General features: G+C 35.8%; 1 protein-coding gene and 1 long non-coding RNA gene across 2 annotated transcripts in view; one reads left to right on the top strand and one right to left on the bottom strand.

Moving 5' to 3' along the window:
* LOC148981551 (uncharacterized) overlaps positions 1–13,176 on the bottom strand; it is a 33,718-nt gene extending 20,542 nt beyond the window's left edge. Inside the window, exons 1-2 of the long non-coding RNA XR_016168214.1 lie at positions 13,037–13,176; positions 12,248–12,402 (exon numbers count right to left, since the gene is read on the bottom strand). This is a non-coding gene — a long non-coding RNA (uncharacterized LOC148981551). The remainder of the gene's footprint in view (positions 1–12,247; positions 12,403–13,036) is intronic.
* LOC120472345 (voltage-gated potassium channel subunit beta-3) overlaps positions 1–19,934 on the top strand; it is a 40,885-nt gene that overhangs the window by 11,793 nt on the left and 9,158 nt on the right. Inside the window, exons 2-9 of the mRNA XM_089129849.1 lie at positions 10,353–10,396; positions 11,035–11,072; positions 11,673–11,752; positions 16,335–16,379; positions 17,497–17,541; positions 18,088–18,131; positions 18,217–18,303; positions 18,391–18,476. Coding sequence (XP_088985975.1) covers positions 10,353–10,396; positions 11,035–11,072; positions 11,673–11,752; positions 16,335–16,379; positions 17,497–17,541; positions 18,088–18,131; positions 18,217–18,303; positions 18,391–18,476 — 469 coding nt within the window. The remainder of the gene's footprint in view (positions 1–10,352; positions 10,397–11,034; positions 11,073–11,672; positions 11,753–16,334; positions 16,380–17,496; positions 17,542–18,087; positions 18,132–18,216; positions 18,304–18,390; positions 18,477–19,934) is intronic.

Here is a 19,934-nt window from a genome sequence, read left to right as displayed (position 1 = left end):
GAATAAATGCAATAAATGTTGATAATTCTCTGTTGATGCATGACAGCTAATGGTTTACATCATTTCATTATTCTATTATGTTAATCTATTATATTAACCTATTTTAATTGTGTAATATCAGTGGGTTTTTTCCCAAATCAAAATTTTACCTATGCATAATTTGTTTATTTTTTTAAATTTTGATATGTTTTTTTTTGATACTTTTCTTTGCACATATGGTAGTTGAGAGTTTAAAGCAGTGTTTAATAAAATTGTTTCAATTCACTTAAATTTAGACTCTTTTTTCCGACTGTGGTATCGATTTAGTATCGATACCGAGGTATTAGGTTCTGGTATCGTACCGAAGCCAAAATTGTGGTATCGAGCCATCCCTAGACTCAACTATCTTTGGTCTCGGTCTCGACTCAGACTCGACCCTCTATGGTCTCGGTCTCAACTCTCTTTGGTCTCGACTCAGACTCGACTATCTTTGGTCTCGGTCTCGACTCAGACTCGACTCTCTTTGGTCTCGGTCTCGACTCAGACTCGACTCTCTTTGGTCTCGACTCGGACTCAACTATCTTTGGTCTCGGACTCGACTCTCTTTGGTCTCGGTCTCGACTCAGACTCGACTATCTTTGGTCTCAGTCTCAACTCAGACTCGACCCTCTATGTTCTCGGTCTCGACCCTCTATGGTCTCGGTCTCGACCCTCTATGGTCTCGGTCTCGATTCGGACTCAAGTGAGCTGGTCTCAACTACAACACTGCTCACACATTCAGCGTGAGACTCACGCAATTGACCCAATTCTCACGCTTTCACGCCACACCCCCAATTTCTCACACTGAAGTGTCAACCCGGTCGGTCAAACGCCTGAAAGATAAGTTTATCTATAGATCTACCTGTTGAGCCACTCGTGATCGACTAGTTATACCGCAAACTAGTTAAAATATCCCATAATCCAGAGCGAGCGAGCGTGCATGCGAGACAGATATTGTGCTCCAAACCGCGTGAGCGCACGGCAGAGAGGCAAGCGAGCGAGAGACCTTGCGTGTGCAGACAGTTCGCCTGTTATGTAGAGTGCGGATTTGGGTGCAGGGTCTGTCGCGAGTAGGCACCGGCTCTCAAAATGCTTTGGTGGACAAGGAGTACCAGACCTTCCACCACAGCTGCCATCCCTGTCCATCACCAGGGATTTAACTTTTATCAATTTACTAAAATTTAATTATTTTAAAGACTGGTGTCAATTCTGACATTGGATTAAGTTTACGGGTGGGTTAATGTATAAGGGACGGTCAACAATGTAATTATAGACTTAATTACAGAAATGAATTACAGCTGTAATGAAATCCAGGGATTTTAAAAAAAATATAAGTGCAAGTGCAGTAAATGTAAAACACTTATGTTTTACATAAGTGCAAATGTAAAACACAATACGTACATTGTATTGAATGATTAATTTAAATGCCAGTACATAATTAAAGACACTTTATATTAAGTGAGACCAAAATTTCAATGATGTGTGTGACGTTACTGTTACATCTTTAATTCGGCAAGTGGTTTTCATTTCAGAAATAAATACATTGTTTTCCATTCCATTCCAGTTTTGGCAGTCCATTCAAATAATAAAGTACTGAGTTCATGCATCACACCGGAAATAGAAGGTATATTAATATACCTTAATATTACTTTATGCAATATTCTCTTTTGCACACTATATACATATGTAGTATGCAGAAGTAAGCCATTCAGCACATAACTCTCTCTCTTCTGCTCACTCGCTCGTCCCCCCCCCCCCTCTCTCTCTTCTCAGCATGTGCAATAATTGCCTATGCCAACTCATTATAAAGTACATTAATCAGAATGGGCCTTTTTACGGCTTGCACCCACAGACACTCTGTGGAGAAACACTTCTGTTCATTCTGTTTTCTCTCTTTCACTATTCACCACATTCCTTCAAAATCGTTCCCTCTTTCTTTCTAGATCATTGTTTTTCGCTCTTTGTTCTCTCCTGATTTCTATTTCTTCAATGTTGCCTGTGCTTGTCATTATTTCATTTACACTTTATCTGCCTTCACTCTCATCTTCACATTTCTCTCTCTCTCTCTCTCTCTCTCTCTCTCTCTCTCTACCCTGTTGTGGTGCACTGCAGTATTCTGAGAGGAGTGTGTCTGACTCTGGACGGTGTTGTGCTCTGCATTTCTGATTTTTATGAATCTGCCTGATGTCTCCGGCCGCTGATGTATGATGTGATCATATTCAGTGAGGTCCAAAAGTCTGAGACTACACGTGCAAATAAATCTGTAATGTCATTGCAAATATTATCAGCACAACAATGTGAGTGAGATGTTCACATTTTTGAATATAGAACAGTGTTTTGAACATTTTGACAAAAAAAGTTAGCATCTTGTTTTCCAAATTCGATAAATCATGCTTTTATGGCTCATATAGTCTGATATAGGGAGAATATTGAGGAAGAAAATACACCTTGATATTATTCAGAAGCCCAAACTGAGCAAAAATATGCAATTCGGTGCAGTTGCTGATATTTATATGGACAAAAAATTAAATAGCTGGTAATATAAATCATTGAGATCTTTATAAATGTATAGCAGACTTACTAACATAAAATGCATATAAATAACAATTAATTCTAATGTCTTTAAATATCAGTAAGATGATATTTAAATGCTTCATTTTATTGTAGGGGAAAACATGAACAAAGAAACGTCTGATGCGTCATTATTGATACTCACATTTCTGATACTCAGATTATTAGGGCTGTCAAACGATTAATCGCATCCAAAATAAAAGTTTGTGTTTACATTTTTTTTTATTTACTTATTTATTTAATTTATTTCAGGTTTATTTAACAGGGACAATGCAGACTAATGATACATGATTAAATGTACAGTGTACCAGAATTAGGCAGTAGGCTATTTTACATCTGCTGTCCCTGGATAGATCTTGATGTCACAAAAAAAAAAAAAAAAACATAAAAACTATATAGCTAATAATATATGTGGGTGCACTGTGTATAATTATTTTGTGTGTATATATATATATATATATATATATATAGAGAGAGAGAGAGAGAGAGAGAGAAACACACACATGCATGCATATTTAATAAAAAAATTATTTATATATAAAATATTTATATTTATATATAATATTGATTATATATAAATCTATATACATGAAAATATTTCTTAATATGCAAGTGTCTGTGTATTTATTTATAAAATAATTATACACAGTGCACCCACATATATTATGTAAACACAAATTTTAATTTTGGATGCGATTAATCGCGATTAATCACGATTAATCGTTTGACAGCCCTAATTATAATTATTATTTTTTAAATGTTTTATTGATAATCAGGTTAAAGTGGCTTCAGTCCAGTAATTGTTCATCTTGGAATATTACTAAAAATATAAACGTTACTGCGTTTACTTTATAGAAATCAGTAAAGTTTCACAACAAAAAGACACGTGAACCACGACCTGAAGTCTGCCATTTTTACAATTATATTAAAAGGCCTTTTACTTGCTAAAAAGTGTGAATCAGAACTGGTTTTTTTAGGGTGTTAGAAATCCCCACTAATTAAATAGGTTACATAAGGGTGCAAAAGCACACAGTAACATGAATCCTTACAGTGCTGACTTCACAAACTACAACTGTAAATGTCTACGCATACACCATGGTGATGTTAACACACCAGTAAATAGAACAGCATGTTGTTGCGGAGGCATGTGTTTGTGTGTGAACAGGATGATTTATAGTGAGTCTTGTGGTAGGAAAACGAGAATCAGCCAAAATCTCAGCATCATTAACCTCTTTCTTTCACACAAAAAGCTTGTGTTCATAAGAGAGTGAGAAAAGAAAGCACCACAGAAGGTATCTGACTTCTAAAAGTCTTGAGCAAATGTCTTTACCTAATGATGATGACCAGCCGACAAGTCATTTGTCTTTCCAAATACAGTCAGAAGCAATCAGAAAGTGGTTTAATATAAACCTATTTGCTGCATGATGCATAGTATGAGTCTGTCACATGTCTTGCAAGAGTCTGTGCATCTGTGCACACGTGTATGAATGTGAATCATGTGTGTGTGGGGGATGTGTGTTTTGCCGATATTTGTAGTAAAACATAAAATGACCTCCTGTTGGCTGGTGCCTAAAATGAAAACCACGTAAACGATTAATTCGCCCAGAAATTAAAATGTGTTCATTAAAACACTACACTCTAAACAATGCTGGGTTATTTCAACCCAAATTTGGGTCAAATATGGACAAACCCAAATGTTGTAATGTAAAAATGTACAGTTGAAAGTGAATGTTGAAGGTGGGTTAAAATTTTTAAATTACATTTTTAACCCAATATCTGGGTTTGTCTATATTTTACCCAATTTTGGGTTAAAACAACCCAGCATTGTTTAGAGTGTACCTTTCAGAGGTTTGGGGTTGGTAAGATTTTTTTGAAAGAAGTCTCTTATATGATCAGAAATACTGTAAAATCAGTAATATTGTGAAATATTATTACAATTATAAAGTAAATTGTTTTCTGTATGCAAAAAGGCACGAGAGACTGTGCTTATAAAGGCTGAAAGGCGTTGTTTGGCTTGACGCGAAGCGGAGTAACCCCTTCAGACGTGACTTATTCACTTAAGCATTCCCTCTATTGACCAATCAGAATCAAGGATTGGAAATAACTGTTTGATAATTGTAAATATATGTTAAAATGTATTTTTTTGCTGTGATTAAAGCAGAATTTTCAGCATCATTACTCCAGTCTTCACGCCACATGATCCTTCTGAACTCACTCTAATGTATCGATTTGCTGATCAAGAAACATTTATGATTATTATGATCAGTTTGAAGTTGTGCTGCTACATATTTTTGTGGAAATTGGTGCATTTTATTCAGGACTCTTTGCTAAATAGGATTTTAAAAAGAACAGCATTTATTTGAAAGAGAAATCTTTCGTGACATAAATGTCATTCAATTCAATTAAATGCACCTTTTGCTGAATAAAAGTCATTTTTTTTAATACTTTTGAACGGTATAGTGTATAGTCACTCTTTTCCATATCTTTACAATGAATGGGCGTTCTCCATTTATGCCATTCTGTCCTGAGCTCTTCCAGTCAGTTGATCCACATTTATCAACCCACTCGAAGTTAAGTTTCACACATGTATTGCGCTATCATGGCTTCAGAAAATGTGTAACACAGTGTAAACATGGATTATTAATAATACAAGCGGTGCTTTTGTGTTCTTTTTGAAGCTTGAAAGCCTCAGGCATACAGCAGAGCTATTATAGTTAACTAAAACTATACCATAAAAACCATTTAACAGTGTTTTTGTTGCTCTAAATAAAATTGTCACGGTTGGCAATATCTTATTGAACAGAAAATGCAAGAGCACACTACGCTTCCAACTAAACGTTAACACTGGACAAGGAGCAAAGAAAAACTCAGGGCTTAAAGGGTTAGTTCACCCAAAAATGAAAATGATGTCATTAATGACTCTCCCTGATGTCGTCCCAAGCCCCTAAGACCTCCGTTCATCTTTAGTCCGAGAGTTTTCCGTCTTTCCATTGTAAATGTGTGTACGGTATACTGTCCTTGTCCAGAAAGTTAATAAAAACATCATCAAAGTAGTCCATTTGACATCAGTGGGTTAGTTACAATGTTTTGAAGCATCGAAAATACATTTTGGTCCAAAAATAACAAAAACTACGACTTTATTCAGCATTGTATTGTCTTCACTGTAAAAAATATTTTCAAGATTTGTTATCACAACATATTTTCTTTTGTCAAATCAACTTTATAATAATTTATTTAGTTGAGATAACTTATTATTTTGAGTTTCTGATGGTTAAATTAATCTTCTTCATTGTATTAACTCACTTTTTCCAGTTCAATCAACTTAAAATTTTAAGGCAACCCAGGTTACTTACTTTTTTAAGTTAAACCATCAATATTTTTTTACAGTGTGGTAATCACAACATTTTTTCTTTTGTCAAATCAACTTAGATAATTTATTTAGTTCAGATAACATATAATTTTGAGTTTCTGATGGTTAAATTAATCTCCTTCATTGTATTAACTCACTCTTTCCAGTTCAATGAACTTAAAAATTTAAGGGAACCAGGTTACTTACTTTTTTACAGTGTTCCAGTTCTGTTGTGGATCCGCTGACGTGTGTCTGGTGCGGCTGAGCTTCGGTTACAGTCTGAGGGAGACGCACGCTGTACAAAACAATCTTCACAAACATGTCTAAGGATTTCCACACAGAGGAAGACTTGCATTTATTTGCCCAGCCATATTTACTTGAACCTAGGGCTGCACGATTATGACAAAAAATCATAATTGTCGATCATTGCGATTATTAATTACGATTATCACAATTTACATTGAATGATGTTTTGAACAACTTTATGCCATTGTTCGAAGTGACTGCATGCAAATTGTTATATCAAAATAAAACGCCTGAAAACTCCTGAAAAACGTTCAATTCCTTTCTATGTTTAAAGTAACACCAAGTAACTTTTCCTCTTCGGTCGCCCTACTGGTTGGAAATGAAATTGTCCATTGCCGCTGTCATAAATAATTTAGCCTACCGTCGCACGCACGCTCGCTGTTTATCCAGCACCGGCTTTAGAATGAGCGATGTCCACAGACAAGGTAGAGTATGTTACATGATTTCATGAAAGGATGATGTATTGCGACATCAGAAACGAAGAAAAAACGAAATAATGACTATTGTAGTGCTTGTCGAATTTTGTAGTTCTTTTTGTGGTCGGGTTCCTACCCGAACCCCGAAGTTACATAGTGCCAGTAAAAGTGAAACAGACCCCGGCAGGCGACGGCAGAAGTGCCTTTCACCCTGTTACGACTTGATGAACCACTGATAAGATTTTGGAAACATTATTTTAAGTAAACAATGTTAGATAGTGTTGCTTTAATGGTAATTATAATGTTACACTAACTAAAATTAAAACAATGGGGAAAAAACACATTTTAAGCACACAGAAAAATGTAAGTGGACTTTTTATAATTGTGCCTTTGAACGATTACATAATTGTGGCATCCATAATTGTAATCGCGATTACAAATTCGATTAATTGTGCAGCCCTACTTGAACCCGAATACACGGACGCACCAGACACACGTCAGAACGCGGATCCACAACAGAACCGGAAGACAATACAATGCTGAATAAATTATTTTTGGACCAAAATGTATTTTCAATGCTTCAAAAACATTAAAACTAACCCAAATTATGAATATTAACTAAAACAGAATCTGAATGATACTAAAATCACAATGGACTAGAGCTTTTTGCAGCTTTGGATTCTAATAATACTATTAACTAATACTATTGCAAAAAGGTTTTTGTGAGGAGTGCCTCTAAGGATATTAATTTTATGGAAAGTCCTCACCATGATAGAAATACAAGTGTGTGTGTGGGGGGCTGGTAAACCCTTATAGGGACAAAATCCCACAAAAATGGCAATATCTGAAATCCTTATCCTTGTGGGGAACTTGTTTGGTCCTCATGAGGAAAACAGCTTATTAATAATAGTAATACTAAATTATGTTTTATATGAGACTGTAAAAATGCAGAAAGTGTTGTGTGATGGGTAGGTTTCGGGTTAGTGTAAGGGGAGAGAATATACAGTTTGTACAGTATAAAAACCATTACGTCTATGGAGAGTCCCCATAAAACATGGAAACCCAATGTGTGTGCACATTTAGATGTAAACATCCAGCATCGACTGAATATTCAGCGCATGAGCTTCACATTTTCTTCCCTGCGGCTTCTCGTCATACATGCATAACTGTGTGTGTGTGTGTGTGTGATTCAGCAGTCTAATGCAGCGCTGTGGAAAAGAGGAAAGGATGGAGAAAGATAAAAATGAAGGATGACAGAGAAAGTGAAAATATTTGTGTCAGCGAGAAAGAGCTTTGCAGTTTTCTCTCTCACCCGTTCCTCTCGTGTGATGAATAGATGTGCCTTTTCTCGCTACTTTTTTAGATCAAATTAATGATTCAGGCTATTAATTTAGTGATTTCTCACAGTCTTGGCTGGTAATATGTAACTATCAATATAATGATAATGTCCACACACACAGACTGGACACAAACAAATGCACAATTGCATCATTTCTATAAATAGACTAGCCGGGCAAACAAAAATAGATTTAGAGAAGAGAAAGCGTGGTTCAGCCGCCTGGATCTAAACACACTGACAATCTGTCTCTTTCTATCTCTCCATTGGACACGTAAGTGAGCAGCAGCTCGGATGAGAAGCAGGCACGGGTGACACATCGCCCATCTTCAACTGGTGTTCATCCATCTGTAATTAAAGCGGCCACGGGTGCTACTCTACATTTCAAAACGACCCATCTTTTTTATTTACAATGGTTTTGAACACAGCTCCATATCCATTTGCCAATATATGCAATCTGATGTTAACGTGAGAAGTTGATATCTATATAAATGTATATTGGGCTGCCTGCAAGTAACAAATTGTTCAGATTTCCAAATTACATTTTTTGATATTTTTTATGAAAAGTTATTTTTATAACGTGTAAATTAAAGGTTTTGTAAACTAATCTAGTTAATAATACAACTGCACAGACATCCACTCGTCTGAACATAGTAATTGCATTTTTACCCCATACTATTTACTGCTATAAAATGATTTGTGTTATATAAGTGCTAACATTCCCATTAAGTTATGAACATATGAATATTCTCAGAATGTTCAAACATCCTGTTTTTCCAGGTTTTTTATGAATGCTAGAGAAAACAATAAAGGTCTAGTGGTCGATTTATGAGGAACACTGTTGATATTAAGATCAACCTAAACAAACACCCTCCCGTTCATTGGCTCACTTTTTGTCCCCCATCAAGTGTGGACACGCCCCTATTTCTGATAGCTTGCTCTTTCTCCTCCCCCATCATGTGTGGACACGCCCCCTATACTGCTGATTGGCTCACTCTTTCTCCTCCCCCATCATGTGTGGACATGCCCCCTATACTGCTGATTGGCTCACTCTTTCTCCTCCCCATCATGTGTGGACATGCCCCCTACTGCTGATTGGCTCACTCTTTCTCCTCCCCCATCATGAATGGATACGCCTCCTACTGCTGATTGGCTCACTCTTTCTCCTCCCCAGTCATGTGTGGACACGCCCCCTACTGCTGATTGGCTCACTCTGTCTCCTCCCTTCATCATGAATGGATACGCCTCCTACTGCTGATTGGCTCACTCTTTCTCCTCCCCAGTCATGTGTGGACACGCCCCCTACTGCTGATTGGCTCACTCTGTCTCCTCCCTTCATCATGAATGGACACGCCCCCTACTGCTGATTGGCTCACTCTGTCTCCTTCCTTCATCATGAATGGATACGCCCCCTACTGCTGATTGGCTCACTCCTTCTCCTCCCCAGTCATGTGTGGACATGCCCCCTACTGCTGATTGGCTCACTCTTTCTCCTCCCCCATCATGAGTGGACACACCCCCTACTGCTGATTGGCTCACTCTTTCTCCTCCCCAGTCATGTGTGGACACGCCCCGTACTGTTGATTGGCTCACTCTTTCTCCTCCCCAGTCATGTGTGGACACGCCCCCTACTGCTGATTGGCTCACTCTTTCTCCTCCCCAGTCATGTGTGGACACGCCCCCTACTGCTGATTGGCTCACTCTTTCTGCCCCATATGCACATTGAAGTCTATGGGGAGTCTAGTTTGTTTTCCCCTTAAAAGGGGGCGGGGACAAAATTGACAGTTAAATTCCCGGATGTGCCGGTTGTGAGCATCATGTGTGGACACGCCCCTACTGCTGATTGGCTCACTCTTTCTCCCCAATCATGTGTGGACACGCCCCTACTGCTGATTGGCTCACTCTTTCTCCCCAATCATGAGTGGACACGCCCCTACTGCTGATTGGCTCACTCTGCTCCCTCCCCCATCATGAGTGGACACTTATTGCACCTTGATGGGAATGTTTTCTCGATATTAAAAAAATGTCATTCCACGAATGATAATATTTTTGTGCTGATAACATTATTAAAGAGATCATTTTGAATGTTAACGTTCTATCAACACTACTGGAAGAACCTTTGCTCATAACTTTGGCAGAATGTTATAGCCAAAGTTTTGAGAATATTCCCTGCGATTGTGTCCATTTCCTATTGGACACAAATCCATACAGCGAATAGCTTTTTCATATCATTACTTTTACTACATCCAGTATTGATATACTTTCAGTTATATGGATGAGTAGAAGAAAAATCATGAGGATTGGAGTACTGAGGACAGAGAACTAAATACTCTTTCTCTCTCATCTTTTCTCTCAGAAACCTTGGAAAGTCGGGTCTACGTGTTTCTTGCTTGGGTCTTGGTGAGTATCCAGTCGGTCATTTAAGTGAAAGTGTCAATCGTTTCCATGTTAAAAATACTTTTACTCTTGTGAAAAAGAATTGTGCTTAATTGTATTGAATGTGCACTTCAAATCTTAAAAGTATATTTTAAAAATATAATGTTAATTAGAGCCAGACCGATATATCGGCTGACCGATATTATCGGCCGATATTAGGCATTTTCCAAACTATCGGTATCGGCAGTTATAATGGCCGATAAATGAATATTTCAAAAATAACATAAAAACAGACGAAATACGCTTGAACCATGTCATGAGTGTTGGAGTTGTATAGTTTGTCCACCAGAGGGCACTCTACACCGTTCCTGTTGGCAACACTCGTTGAATTGTTCACGATACATACATTGCTTGAATAACAATTAAAAGAACATCCACATCAGTTCTCTTAACTCAAATAAGCATGACAAAATTTGTGACTATCATGTCCAGTTTAAAAAAATACAAAAAAATATCGCCCGATATATCGGATTTTAAAACCCAAAAATATTTGTACCGGTATCGGCCTTCAAAATCCTTTATCGGTCGGGCTCTAATGTTAATTAAATAAAATATCCAACTTCTTCATCCTTCTCTCTGACTCACTCTCTCTCTGTTCACAGGCACCTGGGTGACATTTGGATCTCAGATCTCGGACGAGGTGAACTGTAATGTTCAGGATAGTTTTACATTACCTCACACAATCACCTCCTAGAGCTGCACGATTAATCGTTAAAAGATCGCCATCTCGATTCAAACACCCACGTGATCTCTGCTTGCCTTGCACAACACATTTTGAGAGAAGAGATAGAAGACGCTGAACACTCACGCTGTTTGTGGAATTGCGTCAGGCAGATAGTTGTTAAAAGAACGATTTGATTTTATAATCTGTGTGGATCACGATTGCGGGAATATCCCGCATTATAAATGGGAGACCTTCGGGAATGATTAGAATCATGGGCAATACCCGCAATCCTGCGTCAAATTTCGAGCCCTGAAGATATACAAATAGTTAGTGAAATGCCTTATGCTAGATAACACCACAAATGTAACATTATCATGGTAGTTGTACAGCATTAGTTCAGTCAAGCTCATAAAAGTAGCCTATCATTGTAATGTTGGGAGTTTCCATGAGTTTAATCTGCATGAGTTTGAATTATTTTTCTGTGGTAACTGAAGCATCTTTTGCACCAAGAGCATGTACTGTATGTAAATGGCCAGACCTCTGTCAGTTTATGCGTGTGGATGTCTTCTTCTGTAGATGGCAGAGAGTCTGATGACGATAGCCTATGAGAACGGAGTGAATCTGTTCGACACAGCAGAAGTCTATGCTTCAGGCAGGTACGATTCACAACTATATAATGGAGAAGAGATTCCATGTACTTCTCTTTGCTGTTCTACAATGGGCCACAGGTGTGGATTTTATTCCGATCGACACTTTTTGTTAATGTGTTTTGTGAAAGAAAGTGTGTTTAATTGTACTGAATATGCACTTCAATTCTTGTACTTGTGAATAATATAATATTAATGATAAAAAGGACACTTGCATACGTACTTAAATACAGTACACTTTCATGAAAGTGCATTTTAAATCATTCATTTTTTGTGCTTTAAAGCACATATACTTTATGTGCTATTAAATTTAACATTTAATATATTTTAAATTGCAACTTCCAAGAAATGTTGAAGTGAATGGGTAACTAAACCCCTGGTCGGAGCCTGACTCCACCCACTGGCAATATTTGACAATGCTGAAAAAGTGGGCTGACCCCAGCGGAGATAGAGGGGACGAAATAGATGCTAAAACACTCTATCCTGGTCGTTTTCAATACTCACAATTCCAATTCCTGACTCCCAACTGTGGTTTTGACGACACAAGATGGTTTTTATACTGCCAAGGGCGTGGCTCGCGTGGTGAGCTGAAACCTGGGTACGTCACGAAGTGTGGAACATCCAATAGGAAAATTCAACTGCAGTAGCCACCGTTCAACCTGAAGAGGGCAGCACTAAGACGTTTTTACACCACATATTGTAGAAAATAAAACACTTTATACACAAATGTCAAAAACGTTACTCGAATCAATGACTGGTATTATTAAAGATCCATTCTTACAGATCCTTAACTAAAAAAGTTGGTTTAGTGTTTAGTTACTCTTTAAAGTATATTTTAACCACAAATGCTTGTCAGTACATTCAGCTGTACGCTTTAACCATATTTCAAATATAATAGCAGTAATTATGGCACTATAAGTAAAGATGTAGGCTACTTTCTGTAAGTAGGTAAAAAAAAAAAAAAAAAAAGAAGCACTCTAAAGTTCAGCTAGGAATACAAATCGTAACTATAATTCATTTGCATTTAATTGCAATTAGCATGCGTCCAAAAACATTACAATTTGTTTGCACTTAAGCATATTATTTATATAATACATTTAGTTACAGTCCCTGATTCTGATTGGTCAATCGCTGTGTTTTATTCACTCTGGATAAAACCACAAATGACCGCTTCATCCAACGGTTCTATGTAACACTACACAACCCCTCTAGCAACGTAAACATGTTTGTTCTCACTGATATTGATTAGAGTAACCTATATTGTGAGAGATCGAGTAAGCAAGTGTAGCCTACCTGCATTTACAGTAGATAGAGCATTTTCCTTCAGATCTCTGCTATATTCGTGATTAAAAATCCGTTTGAATGTCCGTTGCCCAATCAAGTTTCCCGTGCCCTAGTCATCGGTCCGTTGCGTCTTGCTTCTCCATGTTCACAAGTTTCAGTCCTGTCAATATAAAAGTCTTCTTCACTGACAGACTCACTCATAAAGACAGTCTTTGTCTCCATCTAATGGCCAAATAGTGTATGTAACTCCTGTTTCTGTTCACGGCCAGGGACTATTTTTTCCAGCGGAAGGAACACTTTTAGTGATTTTCCCTCATGAGAGGTGCAATGATACATATATTTTTGCTTTAATAATTGTATTGTGTGGTAACAATTTTATAAAAATAGTAAGGTAGACTAGTGCTAGTGAATAGTCACTTGCATAATAATTTTTTTTTACAAGATTGGTTGTTTCTTTTTACATCTCTTTCTGACTAAACAGAATTGAGAGCTTAGGATTGTAGACAATGTTGTTGAGCAGGGCTTTCCAGTCTCAGTCTCTCTGAGAGAGAGAGAGAGAGAGAGAGAGAGAGAGAGAGAGAGAGAGAGAGAGAGAGAGAGAGAGAGAGAGAGAGAGAGAGAGAGAGAGAGAGAGAGCGAGAGAGAGAGAGAGCCTCCTGCCAGCAGGGTTTAGCTTTAGTCCCAGTTAAGTGTGTGTTGTGAACTCTGCAGGATGGAGGCTCTCCATGAGCAGGACTGGACAGTGTACTCCAGTGGACACTGCTGATGTAATGTGATAACCATAGTTTGAAATAAAGGTTGTGTGAACTGAACAGCCGTTAGTAGATCTTGGTGATTATTTGAGGGATTATACGAACACATTTGGAGCAGCATGTGTAGATTATATGAAGAAGAGAAGTCCACATGTCCTGTAATGTGACATGCTTTACACCATCTTCAAACTGCTAGTTCTTTTATAATTATTTTGCATGCAGATTTTTTACATGCTATTTATTGAATATTTAAAAATCCATACACTGTAGGACTGATTATAAATTGCAAAATGTAAACTAATGTTGACCAAATATACACTTCCCTTAATGCATTTTCATCTGCATCTTAAATGCATTTGAACAAAAATTAATACTACAGTAATACTTTAATAAATGTATATGTATGTGTGTGCATTTATAGTGACAAAGTTGAATCTTTTGTAATCAAATCTTCTAAAGTATGATACATTTTAACCGAAAATCTTGATGTCCATTTAAAAAAAAAAAGTCCACAGAGATGCTACACAACTGCATTGTGTGTTTTATGACTCATTTTAATAATTGAAAAATTTAAGTGTAACGTTGACATTTTTCAACCCGCTTTGTATTGTTAGAATGTCGGTGGTATATGTAAATAAACCGTGTTCACTTGTACTCCGTATTACGTGGACAGAGAATTTCACATTTATTTGTCAACAATAGTCCGCCGGATGACCTTTGATTGCTTAAAACTACAGATTATACTTTCACACTTTTTTGTATCCCCGCCCATTGACAGGAAAACTTCCTCCCGCTAAACATTTAATCTTTGAAATCCTGCACCAGGGTCAACACCATTATGACTAAAAGTTAGCATGGTGGGAGTGGCCTTGGATGGCAACATCCAATAATGCTTTTAAGCCTTGTGCATTATGGGTATTGAAGTTTTCCTACCTATTTGGCAAAAGGGAGAGAAGACAACCACCTTTTTCTATTGTCTCTAGCCAGGTAGCACCGATTTAAAACACTTTTGTGAAGCACCTCTTTTAATGATTTAAACATTTTTATGTTCCATAGTTTTGAAATAGTCAGTGTTGTAAAATAAATGGCTATTGGCCAGCTAGCCAGGTCACTTTTAAACGCAGGGTCACTCCACATGAAGAAGCATGTCTTTCCATTTCACGCTTCTAGAGTCCTGCGTGCGGCGGGCATCTGGCTGGCATACGGCTCTGGTGACCTACATGCTCACATACTCACTTCTGTTTTCACATCAGCTCATTTCAGAAATGTGCTGACATTATAGGTTGAATCTAGTGAATTTGCCTCACAAATTGAACTGTAATTGAATCAAACTGTAAGGCACCGTTTAATTTCAGATATTAGTACCGCAAATAAAGCAAGAAATAATGTCTGGATAGAACATTCCTCTCTAATCATCACAAGGTGATTGGTTTACCTGTACACATTTTCATGTTAGAAGCTTTTTCATACTTAAAAAAAAAGAGTGCTTATTACGGAAATAGTCCTAGTCAATAATTGTATCCCTTAAAACTAATTTTTGATCATCAAAATGTCATATTTAAATGTTTTTTCCTTGGTTTCAAGGTTTGTGACGTCACCAGCGATTTCAAAGCGTGTTTTTGAGACTGCCTTTGGTTCAGTGCAGTTTTAAGGAGAAAATACTCAGCAATGCTGTCGACTTATGAATTTACACATGGTTTGTCTTAAAGCATATTAAAAACAACGCATAGATTATATAACATAAACAACATTAAAAGCTTGATTTTCACCCCAGGGGGACTTTAAGAATATGCTTAAGTGTGAACTGAATGTAATGTTTTCAACACTTTATTGCATGGTAATGTATGTATTATAGATTACATTTGTATGTTTTTTGACCCACTTAAGTAGGAATTACTTTGTTTTATGTATATCTATTGAGTGTGTATTTTAAGTACACACTCAATACTCTTTTCACAAGGGTCATGGCAATCTAAGCCATTTTTCGTTCTCTGCCATTTGCACAAAGGATTTAATGGTTGAATCCATAACTTGTCTCTTAAAGCTTTACTTATTCTTTGTCTTGTTACATGATAAGAGAGCTCAAACACAGAACTACTTTACACTTCACCAAACATGAATTCTAGCCTTTTCCACGGTCAAAAGACTGTCTAGCACCAACCCTTCTTTCTTCATGCATCATGTATAACACTAGTCAAATTCACGTGATACAATACAAATAACACAAAATATAGATTTATCAAAAAAACATGATTTTAATGGTAAAAGACTATTAACGGTAAAATTTTACAGCTATGAAAACCCCAAAGTCAAAATTAGAATATGGTGAAAAGGTTTTCGTGAACCATAACCATCAAAATTATAACAAATAAAGGCTTGAAATATCTCACTTTGCATGTCATGAGTCTATATAATATATTAGTTTCACCTTTTAAGTTGAATTACTGAAATAAATGAACTTTTGCACCATATTCTAATTTTTCGAGTTTCATCTGTATTTTTACAAATAATAATAATAAAAATAGGTTTTCAGATTTTGTGTCCTTTTTCTGCAGGGCTGAAATCACTCTAGGCAACATCATCAAGAAGAAAGGCTGGAGGTGACCGTTTTATTCTCATGCTTCTCATTTTGGATGAATTTTGTGGCAAAGAAGTTTACATATTCTTCTTCTCAAGACATTAATCATGGAAAACGTTTTTACTAGGGCTGTCAAACCATCCAAAATAAAAGTTTGTGTTTACATAATATATTATGCGGGTGCTATGTATAATTATTTTATATATATAAATACACACACACATGCTTGTATATATTAAAGAAATATTTTCATGTATATACTGTGTTAGATTTATATATAATTTATATTATATATAAATATTTCATATATAAATAATATTTTTTTTAAATTATTTCTTAAATATACATGCATGTGTGTGTATTTATATATGAAGAGTTCAGATGCAAAAGCCTCTAAGTGCCATTTGAAATTTTCTTCTAGAATGATCATTTTTATCAAGCTTGTATATTTAAGTTCAGTCATTTCACTTAAATGTCAATGTTATTTAAGTGAAATTACTGAACTTAAATATACAAGTTTGATAAAAATCATCATTAAAGAAGAAAATTTCAAATGGCATTTAGAGGCTTTTGCATCTGAACTCTTCATATATACAAAATAATTATACACAGTGCACCTATAAAAACAAATACGATTTATCTAATAAAAAAAAAATGTGGCAACAGATTACAAGGAATATTATTAATTAAATTGAACAAATTAAAATTGAGTAATAATTAATACCTTAAAAATTAACCACTTAAAATGAGTAAAACTTACACCAACTTACACCAATCTAAGTCACCATTACACCATTTGGGTGTAAACTTTACTCTTTTTAAATGGTTAACTTTTAAGGAATTCAATTTATTAATTACTCAATTCTAATTTTGTTGAATTTAATTAATAATGCTTGTAATCTGTTGCCACAATTTTATTGATTAGATAAAGCATATTCATTTTTACAGTGCACATATATTATGTTAACACAAACTTTTATTTTGGATGCGATTAATCGCGATTAATCGTTTGACAGCCCTAGTTTTTACATTATATCTTGTCAGGTTGAGTTCAGAGTAAATGTGGCTGTTATTATAGGACAGGATTTGGCTTGATCTCACTATAATAACCAACATTTCCCCCAAAAAATGTGTTTCAGACGGTCCAGTTATGTTGTAACGACTAAGATCTACTGGGGAGGACAGTGAGTATTCAGTTCTACAATCATATAGATTAACATGAATAAATCAGAATAGTGTCAAAATGAACATATAAACAAAATAATTTACAAATGACATTTATATATATATATATATATATATTGTTTTACGCGAGTGCTCTCAAAACGATTAATCACGATTAATCGCATCTAAAATTAAAGTTTGTGTTTATATAATGTGTGTACATACAATATATATACATATATATGTGTATATGTATATGCATATGTTATACACACACACACACACACACACATATATATATATATATATATATAATATATATAGATACTCATTACGATTAATCGTTTTGACAGCACTAATATATATATATAAATCTGTAAAATTGTTCACATTATTTTGTTACATTTATTAATTCTTAAGTGTACAGTTAAGATATTGTGTTTGAAATATAAGTTATTCAATATTAACTTCTTGTACTCCGGCATGCTAATACTCAGTGAATAAACTGTAGTCATTTTCGGACTCCATATCTTCTCCTCTCTGACATCTGCATTTATAATCATCAGGGCAGAGACAGAGAGAGGCCTGTCTAGGAAACACATTATAGAAGGTAAAGTGCTGCTCACCCCACCTCTCCCTCGAGATTATGACGATAATAATTAAGCGGAGAGACAGTGATGGTGATGTATCCACAGGTCTCAGAGGTTCCCTGTCTAGACTACAGCTGGATTACGTGGATATTGTCTTTGCCAACCGAAACGATGTCAACAGCCCCATGGAAGGTCTATCTTCGCTTTTACATGTGTTATGAATGAATAATGTATGCTATATGGCTTATCACGAGCACTGTTGTGTGTATGTTCTTTCAGAGGTAGTACGTGCGATGACATTTGTTATAAACCAGGGTATGGCCATGTACTGGGGCACGTCCCGCTGGAGCGCCATGGAGATCATGGTAGGATCTATCATCCCTCAATAGAACAAAGTTCATTCCATAAGCATACCATCTGATCTTCATAATATAACACATTTACCATTGTAATGAAATAAGTGTATACCAGTGTTGGGCAACATTGAATCTGTAGCTTGTAAAGCCTCGAGCTCGCAATTTGTAGTAGTTCAACTATAAAAGAAAGCTTGTTACACTACAAGCCACCAACACCCAAGGGCATAATGGCATTTAAAAATATTAAAATATATATTACATGCATCTACAACTTGAACAAACATATTTATATTAGGGCTGTGCACTGCAAAGACTAATTGCGATTAATCGCATCAAAAATAAAAGTTTGTGTTTACATAATATATTTGTGTGTGCTGTGTATATAAATACATATGCATGCATATAAGAATTATTTGCACATAAACACTATATATATTAAATACATAATCTATATTATATATAAATATAATTTTTTATATATGAAGAACACATTTTTTGAAATATATACATGCATGTGTGTGTATATATATATATATATATATATATATATATATACACACACAAAATAATTATACACAGCACACAAAAATATATTATGTAAACTCAAACTTATTTTGGATGCGATTAATCGCAATTAATCTCTGCACAGCCCTAATATATATATAAACTAAAAATGTTGTAGGAAGATTCAGGAACTCAAAACATTTTTTTTTAACTGACCTGTCCAATTTACCGGGTCCATTGGACTTTCAAACGCTACATATGAAAAAACAATGTAGGAGAATGTGTTTGATTATTAACAGTAAAGTAACATTTGTTTGTCATTTGACACTTGACACTAAATAAACTACTATCACACAAAATATAATTTGATTAAAGGTACACTGTGTAACTTTTAGGCCCTCTGGTGGTTAAAAACAAAACTGCATGCATTTTGTGGAAGAACATTGTTTCGGTTGTGTGTCGGCTCTGTGCGACTGCAGATGAATGTAGTTATCTTACTGCTCATAAAACATTCACTATAGGCTTAACAGATTTAACCAGTTTAGTTGGAAAGGATCTCAAGACGTTACTGTAGCTTTACCCATTAAGACACACGCTACTTCCTTGAGTTACGACACACAGCGTTACAACAACCATAATGAAATGATTCTTCACAATAGATGATGCTTTACAATCAACTCTGTTACAGAGATACATGTGGCAATTTATCTGTTCAATAAAATACCTTGAGATGTATAGTAACGAAGTAGAACTACTTAAGTACGTACTAAAATGCTGTATCTGTACTCTACTAGAGTATTGTTTTTTTTTCTCATACTTCTACTTTTACTTCAGTAGATATTTTCGATGAATTTAATACTTTTACTTCGATAGTTTTTTAATGTTCTGCTAGTTACTCGTTAGAATTATACAAATTTTACGAATCATTCGTTGCAAGTTGGCTTTCATGCTGCCTAATCACAC

Source organism: Pimephales promelas, chromosome 4, assembly GCF_988280905.1.
Source record: "Pimephales promelas chromosome 4, fPimPro1.hap1.1, whole genome shotgun sequence".
Lineage (NCBI taxonomy): Eukaryota > Metazoa > Chordata > Actinopteri > Cypriniformes > Leuciscidae > Pimephales > Pimephales promelas.
The sequence above is the reverse complement of the archived record's forward strand: the minus strand, read 5'-3'. Positions and strand labels throughout refer to the sequence as shown.